The 18,198-nt window shown below is 39.9% G+C and overlaps 1 protein-coding gene across 2 annotated transcripts in view; it reads right to left on the minus strand.

Annotated features, from left to right (window-relative positions):
- ELP2 (elongator acetyltransferase complex subunit 2) overlaps nt 1-18,190 on the minus strand; it is a 46,895-nt gene extending 28,705 nt beyond the window's left edge. The window contains exons 1-7 of one of the 2 annotated variants that reach the window (XM_055559397.1): nt 17,963-18,190; nt 10,854-10,932; nt 7,399-7,469; nt 2,994-3,150; nt 2,519-2,596; nt 1,771-1,963; nt 1,055-1,130 (exon numbers count right to left, since the gene is read on the minus strand). In XM_055559397.1, coding sequence (XP_055415372.1) covers nt 1,055-1,130; nt 1,771-1,963; nt 2,519-2,596; nt 2,994-3,150; nt 7,399-7,469; nt 10,854-10,932; nt 17,963-18,100 — 792 coding nt within the window. In that variant the 5' untranslated portion in view covers nt 18,101-18,190. The remainder of the gene's footprint in view (nt 1-1,054; nt 1,131-1,770; nt 1,964-2,518; nt 2,597-2,993; nt 3,151-7,398; nt 7,470-10,853; nt 10,933-17,962) is intronic. The other variant, XM_055559396.1, reaches the window with a different exon arrangement.
- Between the last annotated feature and the right edge of the window lie 8 nt (nt 18,191-18,198).

Genomic DNA, 18,198 nt, shown 5'->3' on the forward strand with positions numbered 1-18,198 from the left:
TTTAATGTATATCAGTGACCTCATTTGATCTCAGCCATTCCTCCTACATTTTTTAAAAAAACTGGGAACACTATCTGATCAGTCATAAGATAGAGTTCTCACTTGGGAATGAAAAAAACTCATCATCTATATCATTTAACTGAGCAGTCATGAGTAGATAATATCTGTAGTCCCCAAATACACCAACTGTTCACAAGGTAAAATGACATATGCTGTAGATACAATATAGAAAAAAGCTGGGCAGCTGAACACAATGATTTTTAACTTTCTTATAAAATGCAAAGAAATAAGTATCTCTATTATTAACTAGGGATTTCCTGGTAGCTCAGCTGGTAAAGAATCCACCTGCAATGCAGGAGACCCCAGTTTGATTCCTGGGTCGGGAAGATCCGCTGGAGAAGGGATAGGCTACGCACTCCAGTATTCTAGGGCTTTCCTGGTGGCTCAGCTTGTAAATAATCCACCTGCAATGCGGGAGACCTGGGTTCAGTCCCTGGGTTGGTAAGATCCCCTGGAGAAGGGAACAGCTACGCACTCCAGTATTCTGATCTGGAGACTTTCATGGACTGTATAGTCCATGGGGTCACAAAGAGCAGGCATGGCTGAGCGCCTTTCACTCAGGCTCTATTAACTAAATGAACATAGGGTTAACCAACCCTCTTTCTGAACCTTCCCTCTGGTTTAACCACTCAAAGAACAGGAAAAGATTATAAGGACAAATAATCACTGCTGGGGTGTATGTCACGGTAGGTATATTATACTTCATTTAAATTTCTTAAGAAAACCTACTACTGCTACATTTCCCTCTCTTCTTCCCCACCTAATGACTGTATTCCGCAACAACTCTGGACTTGGAGGCCAAAGCAGCAGCAGACTACTTGGCGATCAAAGAGCGACAAGCGGTTTAACAGAGGACTGTCGAAAAGATTTTCCTATTGGATTGGTCAACTTAGATCAGAACATCCCCCAAATTCTATAATCTAGAACGTCTGTCTTAAGATATGGAATTAAGCAGAACATAATTCTAGCCTCTTAAAGAAACATGAACAATTACCTGATTGTTTTGTTGAACAAATAAGTGAATTTTGCAGTCATCATCACCACATGCTAATACCGGCACTGGGAGAAAAAAGAGGCATTACTATAAGCATCATATAACATATATATATATATAAAATATCATGCAACATCATAACATCCATCCTAAGTTATGACAATCACCTATGCCGTGTCCTAAGTTCTAGGTAGAGCCTTGACTTCTATTTCCCACATCACTGAACAAATAAATTGAAAGCACACAGTAACATCTTTAGGAATAAAATGAACATTCTAGAATATTCTATTAAATGGATACTTGGCAAAGAATGACTATTAACAGAATCCTCTGCTCTGTTCTATGTCATTTACTATAGAAGGAGCAGTAAAAAGAGCTCAGCAGTAAAAACAAGCTGGGAGCACTTAACCATGTCAGCCAGAACACTTAATAGGAATCATTAGCCCAAGTGAATAATAAAAAATCCGGGAGAGTGACTAAGAGCCCAGCATCCTGGTTATTGCACAAAGATTTAAGGGTATGTTTGTTACTTTGAGGACCCTACATTTCGAGAATTTGATACTAAAACAAAATTCACAGAGTAATTAAAGAACAAAATAAAAGCACATATATAACTATGTGGTTAAAAAGCTATGAAAGTTGTGACTGTAAAATTAGTTTTCTTTAAATCAATTTTTTTAAAAAAGCCATAAAACGCTAGTCACTCAGCCTCAGTACAGATGCGAAGAAATGAAATTCTATGTAACAAAAACCAGAACAGAACGTGTGCAAGTTCCTCCTCCCGGGAAGCCCTGGCAGAAAGTGGAACATCACGTGAGACCACGGAGTTGCAGCTCCTGCTGCAGAGGGCAAAACAGCCTGGAGGTTTCCAGGCCCAGTCTCTGCCCACCAGCTCTGTCCTCCAGGCATCTGAGGAGCCACAAGACTGTCTGACGTGCGCTGGCCACCATCCGGGTGGAGAATAATCAAAGACAGGTACAGACGGGCTTCCCAGCAAAAGGACATTTTTCGTTTAGAGATTTTAAGTGGCCTGAGGCAAACTGCCACTGCACACGATGGGCAGGGGCTGTCACCTCGAGAGAAATGCTCACAGGGCCCATCCTTAGTACTTTCTCAACTTATCCCAGACCTCCACCTTCTACAGAGCTAGGCAATTTCCCCAAATTTCATCTATATTGAACATATATCTGATAAATAGGAATATCAATCTCAAGTTCATATTAAATCACTTAAATTTTTAACAGCTACTGAAGTTTCTAACAGCCACCCCCTTAACCTTATGTTTTATACACAGATAGATCATTTGACTACTGAGAACAAAAGTATGTTATCCATGTCTCTCAACTTGTCTTCTGAAAATATTCAGACACAAAATTAAGATCCAATATGTTTCTTTGAGGTCCTGGTTGTATGGAGATATAAAAATATGCTGCTCTTTTAATATACACTTAGCAGGAAACTCACCATCAATATTAGGCAAAAAAGACAAGCAGAGAGCCAGAGCGAATCCATTTCCAAAGTTCAAGGTCTGAAGGCATGTCACTAAGAAATAAAACACACCATGAACAACTCAGCTTATCCACCTGGAGAGGTCCAGTGGCATCATCAGAACCCTGGACATCACCAAGGAGATGAGAAAAGTCAGTTCTGAGCCCCCAGTGACAATGGGAATTTAAATGGTCAGCTTTAAGGTTACAAGAGAACAAGGTTACAGAGAACAAAAAGACTTAAATGAAAAGGCTTTGAAGGAATTTACATTATCAACAGTTTGGTAAACAGGAATTCTAGAAAAGTGTAAAAGAAAAAAACATGTAGATTAGATTTTTAACATTTCAAAAACTGCTCGAAAGACTGAAAAAATTATGAGGATGCTCTTCTACGATGCTGTTCATTTGATAATTATTATTTCATCTGTTTGGAACAATGTCTCTAAACCTACCTTCAGAACCCTGTTTAGACCAGACTCGAACAGTAGAATCGGAAGCTGCGGACACTATCAGTGTACGCAATGCAACATCTGGTGCCCTCCTCTGGTAAACAGCTTGCACTGCATAAACAGGTCCTTCATGGCCGGAGACGTGGACTGCTTGTAAAAGCTGAATCACAAAGAATAACAAAAACGCTATGTGAAACAAAAGAATTATCAGTTTTACCCGCACTTAACTAGAATCAGAGGATTAAAGGCACTGTTAAAATGCCTGACCCAGAAATAAGTCCTTTCAAGCTGAGACAGTGAAGGACAGGGAAGCCTGGCGTGCTGCAGAGTCAGACACAACTTAGTGACTGAACAAGAACAAGCTGAGAAGAACATAAACTTGTGAGAAGTCTGTCTGATTATATTAACAACACACAAAATGTACACATCCCTTGACAAAGCAATCTCACATCTAAGAACCTACTCTGAGAGAACAACACTAGTTTAACTGAAATAAAAGACAAATACAAAAGGATACTTATCATACACTCTTCAGGAAAACTGCAATCAACTTAAAAGTATTAATAGGAAAAAAAAGTGTTAATAGGAAACTGATTAAATAATTTTAGACTTATATTCTAAGCCAACAAAAAGGATAATGCTCACTTATCACCATGGAAAGACATCTATGACACTGAAACCTTTGAAGACTACAGGCCAGATTTGTGGACTGCTCCTCCTCTAGGATTGGTCTGACGTCTCCCCCTGGAAAGATCCAGGGCTGACATTGTGACGTTGTCACATCAGTGTAACACACCAGGAGACATGCAATGTCAGCCTGTTCCACTCTCAGTGAAATTACCTTCGATATTTTAGCAAAGGTAGCGTCAACCATGTTTTTTCACTATGAAAAATTTTTTGGTGGTAATATGTGAGAAGGCAATGGCACCCCACTCCAGTACTCTCGCCTGGAGAATCCCATGGACAGAGGAGCCTGGTAGGCTGCAGTCCATGGGGTCACTAAGTCAGACACGACTGAGCAACTTCACTTTCACTTTTCGATTTCATGCCTTGGAGAAGGAATTGGCAACCCACTCCAATGTTCTTGCCTAAAGGATCCCAGGGACAGGGGAGCCTGGTGGGCTGCCATCTATGGAGTCACACAGAGTCGGACACGACTGAAGTGACTTAGCAGCAACATGTGAGATTATGTTTTGGAAATGAGTAAATGTTCTGTTTTCTATCAAACTTTTACCAAGTTTTTTCAGCATCCACTCATAATACTTGCATGTATCAAGCAGAGCTACAAAATGAAGAACTGGCAAAAACTGGGAAATGCCACCTGGTTATCAGTCTTCCTGCTTGCTATGCAAGATTATGCCCTGTAGTATCATTTCTGTTTTTGTGGGTCTGTATTTTTAGAGTTCCAAATATGTAAGATTTACCACTTTCCTTGAGAGGTATGTTTTGTAAATTGTTGTCTGCTGAAATAGAGGTGCCTTAAATATCTCAATTGTTTTTCCAATTACTTAAGTAGAACTCTGCCACTCAAAAAGGTAACTAATAGTTACGTATAAGGCTTTGTATACTAACTTCCTGTAGTCATTAACCTTTGACTTCTCTGAAAAAAAACACTTTTTAAAACTCAAATAAACAAAATCACTTCAGTACATAATTAAACACTAGAGATATGGAACAATCTTCATTAGAATGTTAGCCACGGAAGTTTTGTGTCTTTTTTCTTCTTTATACTTTCCGGTATTTAAAATTTATTGTTATTGTTGTTGCTCAGTCACTAAGTCGTGTACAACTCTTTGCAACCCCAGGAACTGCAGTATGCCAGGCTTCCCCATCCTTCACTATCTCTCGGAGATCACTCAAATTCATGTCCACTCAGTCGGTAATGCTATCTGAGTCTGTATAATTACCTCCCAAATGTTAAATCTATAGAAAAACTCATTTCACACCTGTTTTTTTCTGTTTTATTTTATACTGAAGTATCATTGATTTACATTGTTACATTGTACTATACATATTCTTTTTCATATCCTTTCCTATTATGGTTTTGAATAAAGTTCCCTGTACTATACAGTAGGGCCTTGTTATGTTGTTCATTTTATATAGTTTGTATCTGCTAATCCCAGGCTCCTAATTTTACCCCATCCCCATCCCCTTTCCCCTATGGCAATCATAAATTTCTTTTCTATGTCACTTCACATCTTTAAGCAGAATTTTATTTCAACCATTAGAGAATCTTAAAAGCTCAAACAAAACAAATCTCTAAAGTTCACTGGCTTGTTAAAAAACAACGCCCACTAGTCAAAGACTCAAATCTCTCATTATGCCAGCTTAGAACTATCTCCTTTTATCAGAAGTCAAGATGCAGTGAGCACCTGTGTACGTGAAAATGCATACCATACGGAACCTTTAAGCCTCTCAAGCTACAATGTGTGACTCCTTCCCCCAAATCCTCTTATTCCCTTCATCCCTCTTTGAGGCCTTTCATCTTCCTGCTCTTCCTGTTTAGCCTCAGCCTCCTTTCTGGTCCATGTCTAAGTTCGCCGTCTGCCATCAGATACTTAGCCTGCAAGTCTCTCTACCGACAGAAGCTTAGGGCAGCACTGACAAAAGAGTCTTGCAAGTCTTAACTCAAGGTCTCAAAAATGAGTGCTCAAGTGGTTCTCTCTGAATTCCTCTGCCAAGATAAGTCCAAATAGGAGCTGCTTTGCTACATAAGCCTTTTCAGTTCTCATTCAAGTCTAAGTGACTCCACAATCCCCACCTCCACATCTGGCCCCTTTCTCTGGAGACAAGTCTGGGTGTCTGGCCAGCAATACAAGTAAAATGTTTACAACATCTTCCCTCCCACTTGCCTATTTTGCTTTGTAGACGCATCTTTCTTCCAGGGCCTGGAGACAGAATCCCACTGTTTTTGATTTCTCACTTCTCTACCCACGAGATTCCCACTCCTTTGACAACTATCTAGTCAATGCCAAAATAATTTTGCCTTCACAAATACATTTCATATCTCTTCCTTCATATTTTTTCCCATTCCAATTTGGCACACTCCTGTCAGACTCATTTGACTTTGACATACATACTCCACTATCCAGAAATCCTGCTGCTGCTGGTGGGTTTAGCTGCTAAGTCATGTTCGATTCCCATGACCCTGTGGACAGAGCCCACCAGGCTCCTCTGTCCATGGGATTTTCCAGGCAAGAAATCCTGAATGACTTCCAAATGCCTGTTCATAAAGAACAAACTCGTGAACTCAGTCTCACGAAATCGTCTCCTCCTCTTCTTACTAGAAAAGTAACACTTCTACTGCCTGTCATGTGGTATCCAGAAATATTTCCAAAACTGTGTTCCTCAAAGTTACAATGGATGCTAAGGGATTTAAAGGGGGGGCGGGGAATCAGACTTGAAGGAAACACTGGCTGAAAAAAGATGAGCAGGTCTGCCCATGTCAGAGCTTTTCAGAGCCTTCACTACGCTCATGCACACTTAGTGATTCTCTAAGAAAAGTGTATGCGCTGTTTTCCCAGTGGCCACAGATTCCTTTTTACACAGAGCTTACAGATGAATAATTCTCTGAACGAGCTCGAAAAGCCCTGCCCTTAAGACATCTTAGGCTATGGTGAAAACTGAATATTTCTGAGCAAATGGTCTCCTTTCTTACCTGAACTTTGATTCATGCATTTTTCCTACTTGGAATGCTCAACCCTTTAATTCTTCCTAAGAAAATCATCTCATACTATTAGACTCAACTCAAGGGCCCCCTCTTAAATCCCTATTGAACTTTCACGGCGGTATGGTTGTGGTATAGCAAGTGCAAGCACTCACCTACAGTGCCACCTTTGTACTTATTAAACAAATCTGTAGTTATTTAAGCACATTTTGCCTTTGATACATATGCACAATTCACAAATAGGATTTTGCCTCATTTGTATCTTCTGCGTGGCAGATGTTCAAATATCTGATGCACAAACTTCACATTTTTAATCTCTGCTTCCAACTAGAACCAACCTAAACATCCATCCGTAGAGGTCCATGCACACCCAGTACTGCATATTATAACATCACGCAGAATTATATAAATCTCTATCCACGAGGCAACCATTGTCCTATCCACACAGCAGTATGAATTTTTGCGATCACCGAAAACAAAATAGCCCATGTAAGAGCACTTTGTAAATTATTTCAAATGATAAGACATTCAAAGAAATGACTGAAAGCCTATGAATATGGAAGCAGGTATTAGAAGGAAGGGGACAGGACCTATGACATACGGAAGATACAGGATCTGGATTACTGATAAGCAAGAATGAGGAACTTCATTAAGGAGGAACACAAGAAAAATGACAGGAAAAATTGAAAATAAATGTAGATATAACAGTCATTTCTTATAACCATAAACATGTCTACCCACCTGATTATTCTCTATTTCCCAGTGAATCACTTGATTATCAGATCCTCCAGAAACTAATTCAGTTGAAGGAGCTGAAAAAAATCGTATCTCAGTGAACATTTTTTTCCCCAGCTATTTTGAAAAACATCAAAGCTATGGAAAAAACAAAACTCACATACCTTTACCTGTATTCACCAACTGTTAAGATTTTGCCATATTTGCTTAATATCTTGCCCCCTGTATGTACATTTACACACACCTCCATTTTTGCTTTTGATAAACCATTCAAAAATAAGTTGGAGGCATGATGACCTTTGCTCCTTAAGATATTTTACCCTATTCTTCTCAAAAACTGGAACACTCTCCTACATTGTTGATTAGTCGCTCAGTCATGTCCAACTGTCTGCGACCCCATGGACTGTAGCCTACCAGGCTTCTCTATCCATGGAATTTCCCAGGCATAAATACTGGGGTGCTCTGCCATTTCCTTCAATAGGGGATCTATGTTGCCAACGCAGGAATCGAACCCACATTTCCTGCATTGACAGGTGGATCCTTTACCCACTGAGCCACCACATATAATTATCGCGTTCAAGAATGTTAACACTGACACAGTAATGTTACGAAATAATACATATTAAAATTCCCCAAGATTGTCCCAGTAATGTCTTCTGTAACTTCTTTTTTAATAAAAAATCTAAGGACCATACATTATGCATTTGATTGACACATCTTTTAAGTCTCCTTTAATCCTGAATAACTTTCCAGTTTCTTCTTTTGTCACAATGCGAGTCCAGGCCAGTTGTTTTGCCAAATGTCCCTCAATGTGAATTTGCCTGGTTGTTTCCTTATGAAACTCTGGCTAAACACTTTGGGTAGAAATAACATATACCAGCCATTACAGTTAGCTGGTGCTATCAAGCACATGAAATATTTTTGAAATCAAACACATATTTCAAAATAGCTCCTTCAAACATTTATTGATAGAAGAAAATGAATAAGAATCAAAAAGGGGGAAATAATCTAATATAATTTTGGTTTGGATTTTCTGTTTATTTATTTCTGCTGGTTCATGGGAAATAGATGGGGAAACAGTGGAAACAGTGTCAGACTTTTATTTTTTCGGGCTCCAAAATCACTGCAGATGGTGAATGCAGCCATGAAATTAAAAGACGCTTACTCCTTGGAAGGAAAGTTATGACCAACCTAGACAGCATATTCAAAAGCAGAGACATTACTTTGCCAACAAAGGTCCGTCTAGTCAAGGCTATGGTTTTTCCTGTGGTCATGTATGGATGTGAGAGTTGGACTGTGAAGAAGGCTGAGCGCCGAAGAATTGATGCTTTTGAACTGTGGTGTCGGAGAAGACTCTTGAGAGTTCCTTGGACTGCAAGGAGATCCAACCAGTCCATTCTGAAGGAGATCAGTCCTGGGATTTCTTTGGAAGGAATGATGCTAAAGCTGAAACTCCAGTACTTTGGCCACCTCATGCGAAGAGTTGACTCATTGGAAAAGACTCTGATGCTGGGAGGGATTGGGGGCAGGAGGAGAAGGGGGACGACAGAGGATGAGATGGCTGGATGGCGTCACCGACTCAATGGACGTGAGTCTGAGTGAACTCCGGGAGTTGGTGATGCACAGGAAGGCCTGGCATGCTGCGATTCATGGGGTTGCAAAGAGTCGGACACGACTGAGCGACTGAACTGAACTGAACTGACTGATGTCTAGATAGTTAGATGAAACAGCTGGCAGACTATCTAAACACATTAAATTTGTACTCAAAAGTCCCAGGCACATATCCTAACCCTGTTGCCAGCCAGGTGCAATCTTGCGCTTTAATTTCTTCATGTGTCATGGCAATTAAGCCACTGACCTAACTATATGATTCTGATAATTGCTCTAAGGTACATGAAAGTAATGTGATAAGAATCAGATGTTTTGGAAATATAAAATAATACCATTAGAATTTCATGTCACTGATATATGGGTTAGAAAGAGTACCTGAAAAAAAAAAAAAAAAAGAAAGAAAGAGTACCTGAATTATCTGGCAATAGAATCCAATTCTGAGAAAATCAATCATAACTATAATAGATTTCAGTGATACACAAGCAATTCATTTTATGTAACCTCACTTTTAAAAGGAAGATAAAACATACAAGCCCAAATTAATACTTTAAAAGGAATCCCTATACTGAGATTCAAGTAGGCTTTGATGTCATTTGGTGGCAATTAATATAATTACAATTGTATTTTAATATATGTACTAACAGCCACTCTTTCTAATATTTAATGGTTTTTACTGACCTAATGTGACTAACTCGGCATTACCAACTGCAGTAAGTAGCTTATTAAATGTTTTTTTAATGTCATAGATAAAACCACAGCTCACTAATTCAGGAAATTTTGCCTTTGGGCCTGGCTCAGAATGCTCTCAATAAATAGTTGCAAAATCAAAAAATAAAATTAATTCAGAGTCCATAAGAACACTATAGTAGGTACAGTTAAGACATATGAGGAATTTCCACAGGATTTTAGAAGCCCATCTAAAAGCAAAGTTAAATAAAAATTCTGGAGCCGTGGAATCTCAGAGATGAAAGAGACCTGGAGATAATCTAGTCCAGCAATTCCCAAATGTTTTGATATCAGGACTCATTGAGACTCATAAAATTTTTTAAGGACCCCAAAGACCTTTTGTTTATATAGGCTATATGTGTCAATATTAATCACAACAGAAATTAAAACTGGAAAATTTGAAAAATACTTGTCTATTAGTTCACTTACGAATAACAAGAACATAACATTTTTTAATAGGGGGAAACCCTGTATTTCCCAAAACAAAAAATTTAATAAGAAGAAAGGTACTGTTTAATATTTCAGCAAACCTCTTTAAAGTCTGACTTTATTAGAATACACCTGGATTTTCATATCTGCTCCTGTGTTTAAACTGTGGCAACATCACATATTATGTAGCCACTGGAAAATGGCGCTGCATACTTGGGACAGAATGAAGACTAGGAATAACTTCTTAGTATTATTCAGAAAATAATTTTGACCTCATAGCTTTCATGAATCACTCACTGATTTAGTTCAAAGTTTTATTTTTTGTATATTACTAAGATGCAAACTAGGGTCAACAAAAATGCAATGCCTTGCCTAAAAAACCAATTGTTTGTCTGTGGCAGAAACAGACCACCTACAGGCTGAATTTTCTGAATCCCAGTCTGGGCTCCAATACAAGCCCTGCATACAAGGCTTTGGATCAAAAGCTGTGAGCAATGGCGGGGCTCTCGCCTCAGTAGGGGGCTGCCTCTACCCTCATCCTAAGTACTGCTGTGTTATCTGTGCTTCAATTGCTACAAAGCAGAAGTAGTATAAGTCAGATATTTCATTGGGCATGTCATTTTTCTTCTATTTTTCTAAATACATAATATCAGATACAGTAATGTTAAATTAAGAGAAGTTAGATTAATACTTACAACCATCCTGTTTACAAATCCACTGTAGGCAATTGACTCGAGCAGTATGACCATTCAGGTTGGTGATAACAACCCTTTTCTGTAGAGGGGAAAACACCAGTTAGTATGTTGGAATGTGTCCCACAGAGGAGCTGATAAATTAATAAATACCAGATGTCAGAAAACGTTCAGGATTACTTCAAACAGAATCACCTTCCTTAACTCATAAACTTTACCATGGCTTAAGTCATCCATTCACTTTTTAAAATTCATTCCTGCCTTTTTCCCCACTCCACATTCACTCAGCCCTACCCTCTTCTTATTTAGGGAGCCTGTCTCCAAACCAGATTAGACAAGGGCCTATGTTCTCACTGGTCTCAGGGCCTACTTTTACCATGCTTGTACAAATTCAAGAATTGGGTTGACCAAAAGAAAAATCCCTTCATTCAGGGAATGCATGATTGACTGACGCAAAATCATAGCTTACTTAGCATGCCATGGCTGATCTGGTGTTGGATTCTTCAGCCTTAAGGACACAAGGTCACTAGGCCACAACTAGGAAGGTCCTCAGACATCAGATCCCTTCAGGGCCTACGGCCAGGTTCCCTGCAGATCCTCAGACTGCTGCTTTCACCAGATCACTCCACACCTGGGTTTTCTCTACATCCCCCACTGCTGGAGACTCTATGCCTACTGGGCCCAGCTCTTACAGCCCTTTCTTTACCGGTTGCCTAGAGCACTGACTTCACACCTGCTTACACATCAACTGGAATTCTCACAGCTGAGAAAAAGGTATACAAAGGGAAATGTGCATAAGCTAATATAGTTCACACATGGGTTATATGAGTTTGGGAAACAATCTAAAGCAGGGCCCCCAGCTTCCAGGATCTAATGCCTGATGATCTGAGATGGACCTAATGTAATAATGATAAACTGCACAATAAATATAACGAGCCTGAATCATTCCAAAACGTACCCTCACATCCCTGGTCTGTGGAAAAACTGTTTTCCATGAAACCAGTCCCTGGTGCCAAAAACACTGGAGCCTGCTGATTTAAAGTATTTCATTGTCTTTCTCAGCAGAATGAGAATTCCCTGATGGGCAGGAGTCATAACCCATTATATTTGTGTCATCATCACTCAGTTCAAGACTAGCGTCAAAAGTCTGCTGAACGAACATCATCTCCGAAGTTTCACTTTAGCATCTGACACGTTTAATCCTATATTTAATTAAATACCCAGCCAACAATACTTAACAAAACAAAACTTTCTAGGATCCATACAGCTTTTTTCTTGATGTTAAAATCCCCTGAGATAGCCACCAATTTATCATTAAAAATAAAAATGTGGTGGAAGGCATGGGTACAAATCCATTAGACAGCTGCAGAAAGATAGGCTTCTACAGTCTTGGTTGATGGCCAAAGTAAAGTTTACCTTTGGTTTTATGTGATTTATCTCGCCAGTTAAGAGTGCATGGAAAAGAACAAAGCATGAAGCATAACCTTTCCAGACATCAGACAATGCTACAAAGCTACAGGAATCAAAACGACATGGCACTGGCAAAAAAAATAGACATATGGATCAATGGAACAAAACAGACAGCCTAGAAATAAACCCACACATCTAGGGTCAATTAGTTTTTGACAAAGGAGGCAAGAATATACAATGAAAAAAGACAGTCTCTTCAGCAATAAGTGTCAGGAAATCTGGACAGCTGTATGTAAATCAATAAAGTCAGAACACACCCTCACATCAAACCCCAAAATAAAATGGCTTAAAGACTTAAATATAAGACATGACATTGTTAAACTCCTGTAAGAGAAAATAGGCAAAACAATCTCTAACAAAAATTGTATCAATGTTTTCTTAGACCAGTCTCCCAAAGCAACAGAAATAGAAGCAAAATTAACAAATGGGATCTAATCAAACTTATAAGCTTTTACACCATAGTAAAGAAAACCATAAACAAAACTAAAAGACAACCTACAGACTGGGAGAAAACATCTATAAATGATGTGACCAACCAGGGCTTAATTTCTAAAATATACAAACAGCTCACACAGTTCAATAACAACAACAAAAATTTTCAAAAAATGATCAGAAGATCTAGACATTTCTAGAAAGAAGACACACAGATGGCTAAGAGGTATGTGAAAAGATGCTCAACATTGCTAATTATTAGAGAAATGGAACACAAAACTACAATGAGGTATCACCTCACACCAGTCAGAAAGGCCATCATTAAAAAGTCTACAAGTAACAAATGCTTTAGAGGGAGTGGTTGTAGCAGTGGTCTACCCTGCTACACTGCTGGTAGGAATGTAAATGGATGCAACCACTATGGAAAACACTACCTTAAAAAACTAAACATAGAACTACCAAATGATCAGCTATCCCACTACCGGGAATATATCTGGAAAAGGTGAAAACTCTAATTCAAAAGATGCATGCACCCCGATGTTCAAAGCAGCACTATTTTTACAATAGTCAAGAAATGGAAGCAACCTAAATATCTATCGACAGATGAAGGGATAAAGAAAACATGATATACATATACACACACACACATACAAGGTAATATTACTCAGCCATAAAAAAAAAAAAAATAAGGCCATTTGAAGCAACATGGATGAACTTGGAGATTATCATACTAGGAAAGTCAGAAAGAGAAAGACAAATATCATTATGTGGAATCTAACATATGACACAAATGAACGTATCTTCAAAACAGAAACACACCCACAGACACAGACTTGTCATTGTCAGGGGGTGGAGGGTGAAGGATGGACGGATTCAAAGTCTGGAATCTGCAAACGCAAGCTACTATATATGTGTATACCTGAATCACTCTGCTGGACACAGAAACTAACACAGCACTATAAAGCAACTATACTTCAATAAAATTTAAAAAGCTCTTGAAGAGTGCCCGGTAATAACAAAACAAAAACTGGAAGGAGGCAAGCAAGCTCAAGAAAAATGAGTACAACTATTTCATTTATAAGTTTGACTCTGCATTGGATAGGAGGATGATGGAACTTTTTAACTTAGGTATGGCTGATTTACAATGATTCAGGTATAAAGCAAAGTGATTCAGTTATTCTTTTTCAGATTCTTTTCCATTATAGGCTATTGCAAGATACTGAAAATAGTTCCCTGTGCTATACTATAGGTCCTCATTGTTTATCCAAGATATACTGTAGTACATATCGGTTAATCTCAAAGCCCTAATTTATCCCTCCCTGCCCCATTCCCGTTAGGCAACCAAAAGTTTGTGAGAATATTTGTTTTGTAAATAAGTTCCTTTGTAATATTTTTTAGATTCCACATGTAAGTGATACCATATGGCATTTATCTTTCTCTGTCTTACTTAGTATGATTATCTGTAGGTCCATCCACGTTGCTGCAAATGGTATTACTTCATTCTTTCCATGGCTAAATTGTATTCCCTTGTGTATGTGTGCATGTGTGTGCGCGCGCGCGTGTGTGTGTGTATATATATATATATATATATATATATATATCTCACCACATCCTCTTTATCCATTCATCTGTCGATGGACATATAAATTGCTTCTATGTCTTGCTGCTGCTGCTGCTAAATCGCTTCAGTCGTGTCCGACTCTGTGCAACCCCACAGACGGCAGCCCACAAGGCTCCCCCATGTCTTGACGGTTGTAAATAGTGTTGTTATGAACACTGTGGTATATGCAACTTTTTGAATTACATTTTTTGTGCTTTCCAGATATATCTCCAGGAGTGGGATTGCTGGCTCATATGGTATCTCTTAGTCTTTTAAGGAACACTGAACTGTTTTCCATAGTGGCTGCACTAGTTTACATTCCCACCAACATCCTAGGAAGGTTCCCTTTTCTCCAGACCCTCTCCATATTTATTATTTGTAGATTTTTCTGATGAGAGCCATTTTGACCAGTCTGAGGTGATACCTCATTGAGGTTTTGATTTGCATTTCTCTAATTAGTGATGTTGAGCATCTTTTCAGTTGCCAACTGGTCGACTATGTGTCATGCGTCCGCGGTCCTTCAGTCACAAAGTTCTGTCTGACTCTTTGCAACCCCATGGAGTGCAGCCCGCCAGGCTCCTTTGTCCTCCACCATAACCTGGAGTTTGCTCAGATTCATGTTCATTGAGTCAGTGATGCTATCTAACCATCTCATCCTTTGTCTGTATGTCTAAGATGATGGACTTTTTAATAAAATTAATAAACTCAGTTCAGTTCAGTCACTCAGTCCTGTCCCACCTCTTTGCGACCCCATGGACTGCAACACGCCAGGCCTCCCGGTCCATCACCAACTCCAGCGGTTTACTCAAACTCATGTCCATTGAGTCAGTGATGCCATCCAACCATCTCATCCTCTGTTGTCCCCTTCTCCTCCTGCCTTCAATCTTTCCCAGCATAAGGGTCTTTTCCAATCAGTCAGTTCTTCGCATCAGGTGGCCAAAGTATTGAAGTTTCAGTTTCAGCATCAGTCCTTCCAGTGAATATCCAGCACTGATGTCCTTTAGGATGAACTGGTTGGACCTCCTTGCAATCCAAGGGACTCTCAAGAGTCTTCTCCAACACCACAGATCAAAAGCATCAATTCTTCAGCCCTCAGCTTTCTTTATAGTCCAACACGCACATCCATACATGAATACTGGAAACACCATAGCTTTGACTAAATGGACCTTTGTGGGCAAAGTAATATCTCTGCTTTTTAATATGCTGTCTAGGTTGGTCATAACTCTTCTTCCAAGGAGTACGCATCTTTTAATTTCATGGCTGCAGTCACCATCTACAGTGATTTTGGAGCCCAAAAAAATAAAGTCCGTCACTGTTTCCCCATCTGTTTGCCATGATGTGATGGGACCAGATGCCATGATCTTACTTTTCTGAATGTTGAGTTTTAAGTCAACTTTTTCACTCTCCTCTTTCACTTTCATCAAGAGGCTCTTTAGATCTTCTTCACTTTCTGCCATAAGGGTGGTGTCATCTGCATATCTGAGATTATTGATATTTCTCCTGGCAATCTTGATTCGAGCTTGTGCTTTTTCCAGCCCAGTGTTTCTCATGATGTACTCTGCATATAAGTTAAATAAGCAGGGTGACAATATACAGCCTTGATGTACTCCTTTCCCAATTTGGAATCAGTCTGTTGTTCCATGTTCAGTTCTAACTGTTGCTTCCTGACATGCATACAGATTTCTCAAGAGGCAGGTCAGGTGGTCTGGTATTCTCATCTCTTGAAGAATTTTCCACATTTGTTGTGATCCACACAGTCAAAGGCTTTGGCATAGTCAACAAAGCAGAAATAGATGTGTTTCTGGAACTCTCTTGCTTTTTTGATGATCCAGTGGATGTTGGCAATTTGATCTCTGGTTCCTTTGCCTTTTCTAAATCCAGCTTGAACATCTGGAAGTTCACAGTTCACGTACAATTGAAGCCTGGCTTGGAGAATTTTGAGCATTACTTTGCTATTATGTGAGATGAGTGCAATTGTGTGGTAGTTTGAGCATTCTTTGGCATTGCCTTTCTTTGGGATTGGAATGAAAACTGACCTTTCCCAGTCCTGGAGCCACTGTTGAGTTTCCCAAATTTGCTGGCATATTGAGTGCAGCACTTTCACAGCATCATCTTTTAGGATTTGAAAGAGCTCAAATGGAATTCCATCACCTCCACTAGCTTTGTTCATAGTGATGCTTCCTAAAGCCCACTTGACTTGGCATTCCAGGATGTCTGGCTCTAGGTGAGTGATCACACCATTGTGATTATCTGGGTCATGAAGATCTTTTTTGTATAGTTCTTCTACGTATTCTTGCCACCTCTTCTTAATATCTTCTGCTTCAATTAGGTCTACACCATTTCTATCCTTTATTGTGTCCACCTTTGCATGAAATGTTCCCTTGGTATCTCTAATCTTCTTGAAGAGATCTCTATCTTTCCCCTTCTATTGTTTTCCTCTATTTCTTTGCATTGATCACTGAGGAAGGCTTTCTTATCTCTCCTTGCTATTCTTTGGAACTCTGCATTCAAATGGGTATATCTTTCCTTTCCTCCTTTGCTTTTCACTTCTCTTCTTTTCACAGCTATTTGTAAAGCCTCCTCAGACAGCCATTTTGCTTTTTTGCATTTATTTTTCTTGGGGATGGTCTTGATCCCTGTCTCCTGTACAATGTCACGAACCTTCAGCCAAAGTTCTTCAGGCACTCTGTCTATGAGATCTAATCCCTTAAGTCAGAATTTGGCAATAAACTAGTAAAAAAAAAAAAAAAAAAAATGCTATCTCCTGCACTGCATCTGAATTCCCAGTATTTTACTTTTTATACTGAGGCATCTTTTGAGAAGCAACACTAACTGTATTGTCCAAAATCAGCCAGTGGGAATGGGATCACAATGAACTCAGGGAAGAATACAGAAACTAGTCACTTGAGAAGTTCGGTAGCAAAAAGGCCAAGAAAACAACCATTTGGGTGCAGTTCTGGGAATGGATAAGTGCTTAAGAGCTGCACTTCCTAGGACCTTTGCCCTAATGGCACATTGTTTAAAATATCCACTCCCGAAGCTAACCTGCAAGCGATATGTCTTTGAAACTGAAAACAGCAAAAGTTTATTAAGTAACACTTAGGGAAATACAAAAATGAGATAGCCCCGGATACATGTATATGCATGGCTGAGTCCCTTCACTGGTTGGTTACCTTAGACTATCACAATATTGTTCATCGGCTAAAGGCAAACAGAAAACAAAAACTTTAAATTTTAAAAGAATGAGATGGCACCTGTGAGATGGCTTTAACCCACATTTAAATGCAAATCTTTTCAAACCCAAATTGATTCCTTAACAGTGTAACAGTTTCCACAGAAGGCTTCAGAAAGGTTATCATCGTTTGAATTTCCATGCAGCTAACAGGCCACCTGTAGGACACGGTGACCCCAGGCTGACGCAGCGCAGGAGACTGGCGAGAGGCGAGTGTCGCACGCCAGAGCCAGACCCGCCGCCCAGACACCCTCCCCTAAGCGGATCGGGCCGCACACCGGATCTCCAGGCTCTGGAGCAGCCTCTACAGAGTCCGCCCCTGAGCATAAGCAGCAGATGTGGCGCCAGAAGCAGACGGGGTCCGGCCACTTCTCTCACCTGAGGGTCATAGAGCACCACGGAACAGGACGTGCCGAAGGCCAGAAGCCCTCCGGGCCCGGGGCTCCAGCTCAGGGCACCACGCACCCGGTTCGGGCAGCAAAACACATGAGACGTCTCCAGCATGGGTGCCACCATGTTGCTGTCTGGTCAGCGGCCGAAACCTGGGCACGCACTTCCGCCCTCGGAGCGGAACTGCCTGCCCGCCGCGTCTTCCCGCGGGCGTTATCCGGGCC

The sequence above is a fragment of the Bubalus kerabau genome, chromosome 21 (assembly GCF_029407905.1).
Source record: "Bubalus kerabau isolate K-KA32 ecotype Philippines breed swamp buffalo chromosome 21, PCC_UOA_SB_1v2, whole genome shotgun sequence".
NCBI classification, from domain to species: domain Eukaryota; kingdom Metazoa; phylum Chordata; class Mammalia; order Artiodactyla; family Bovidae; genus Bubalus; species Bubalus kerabau.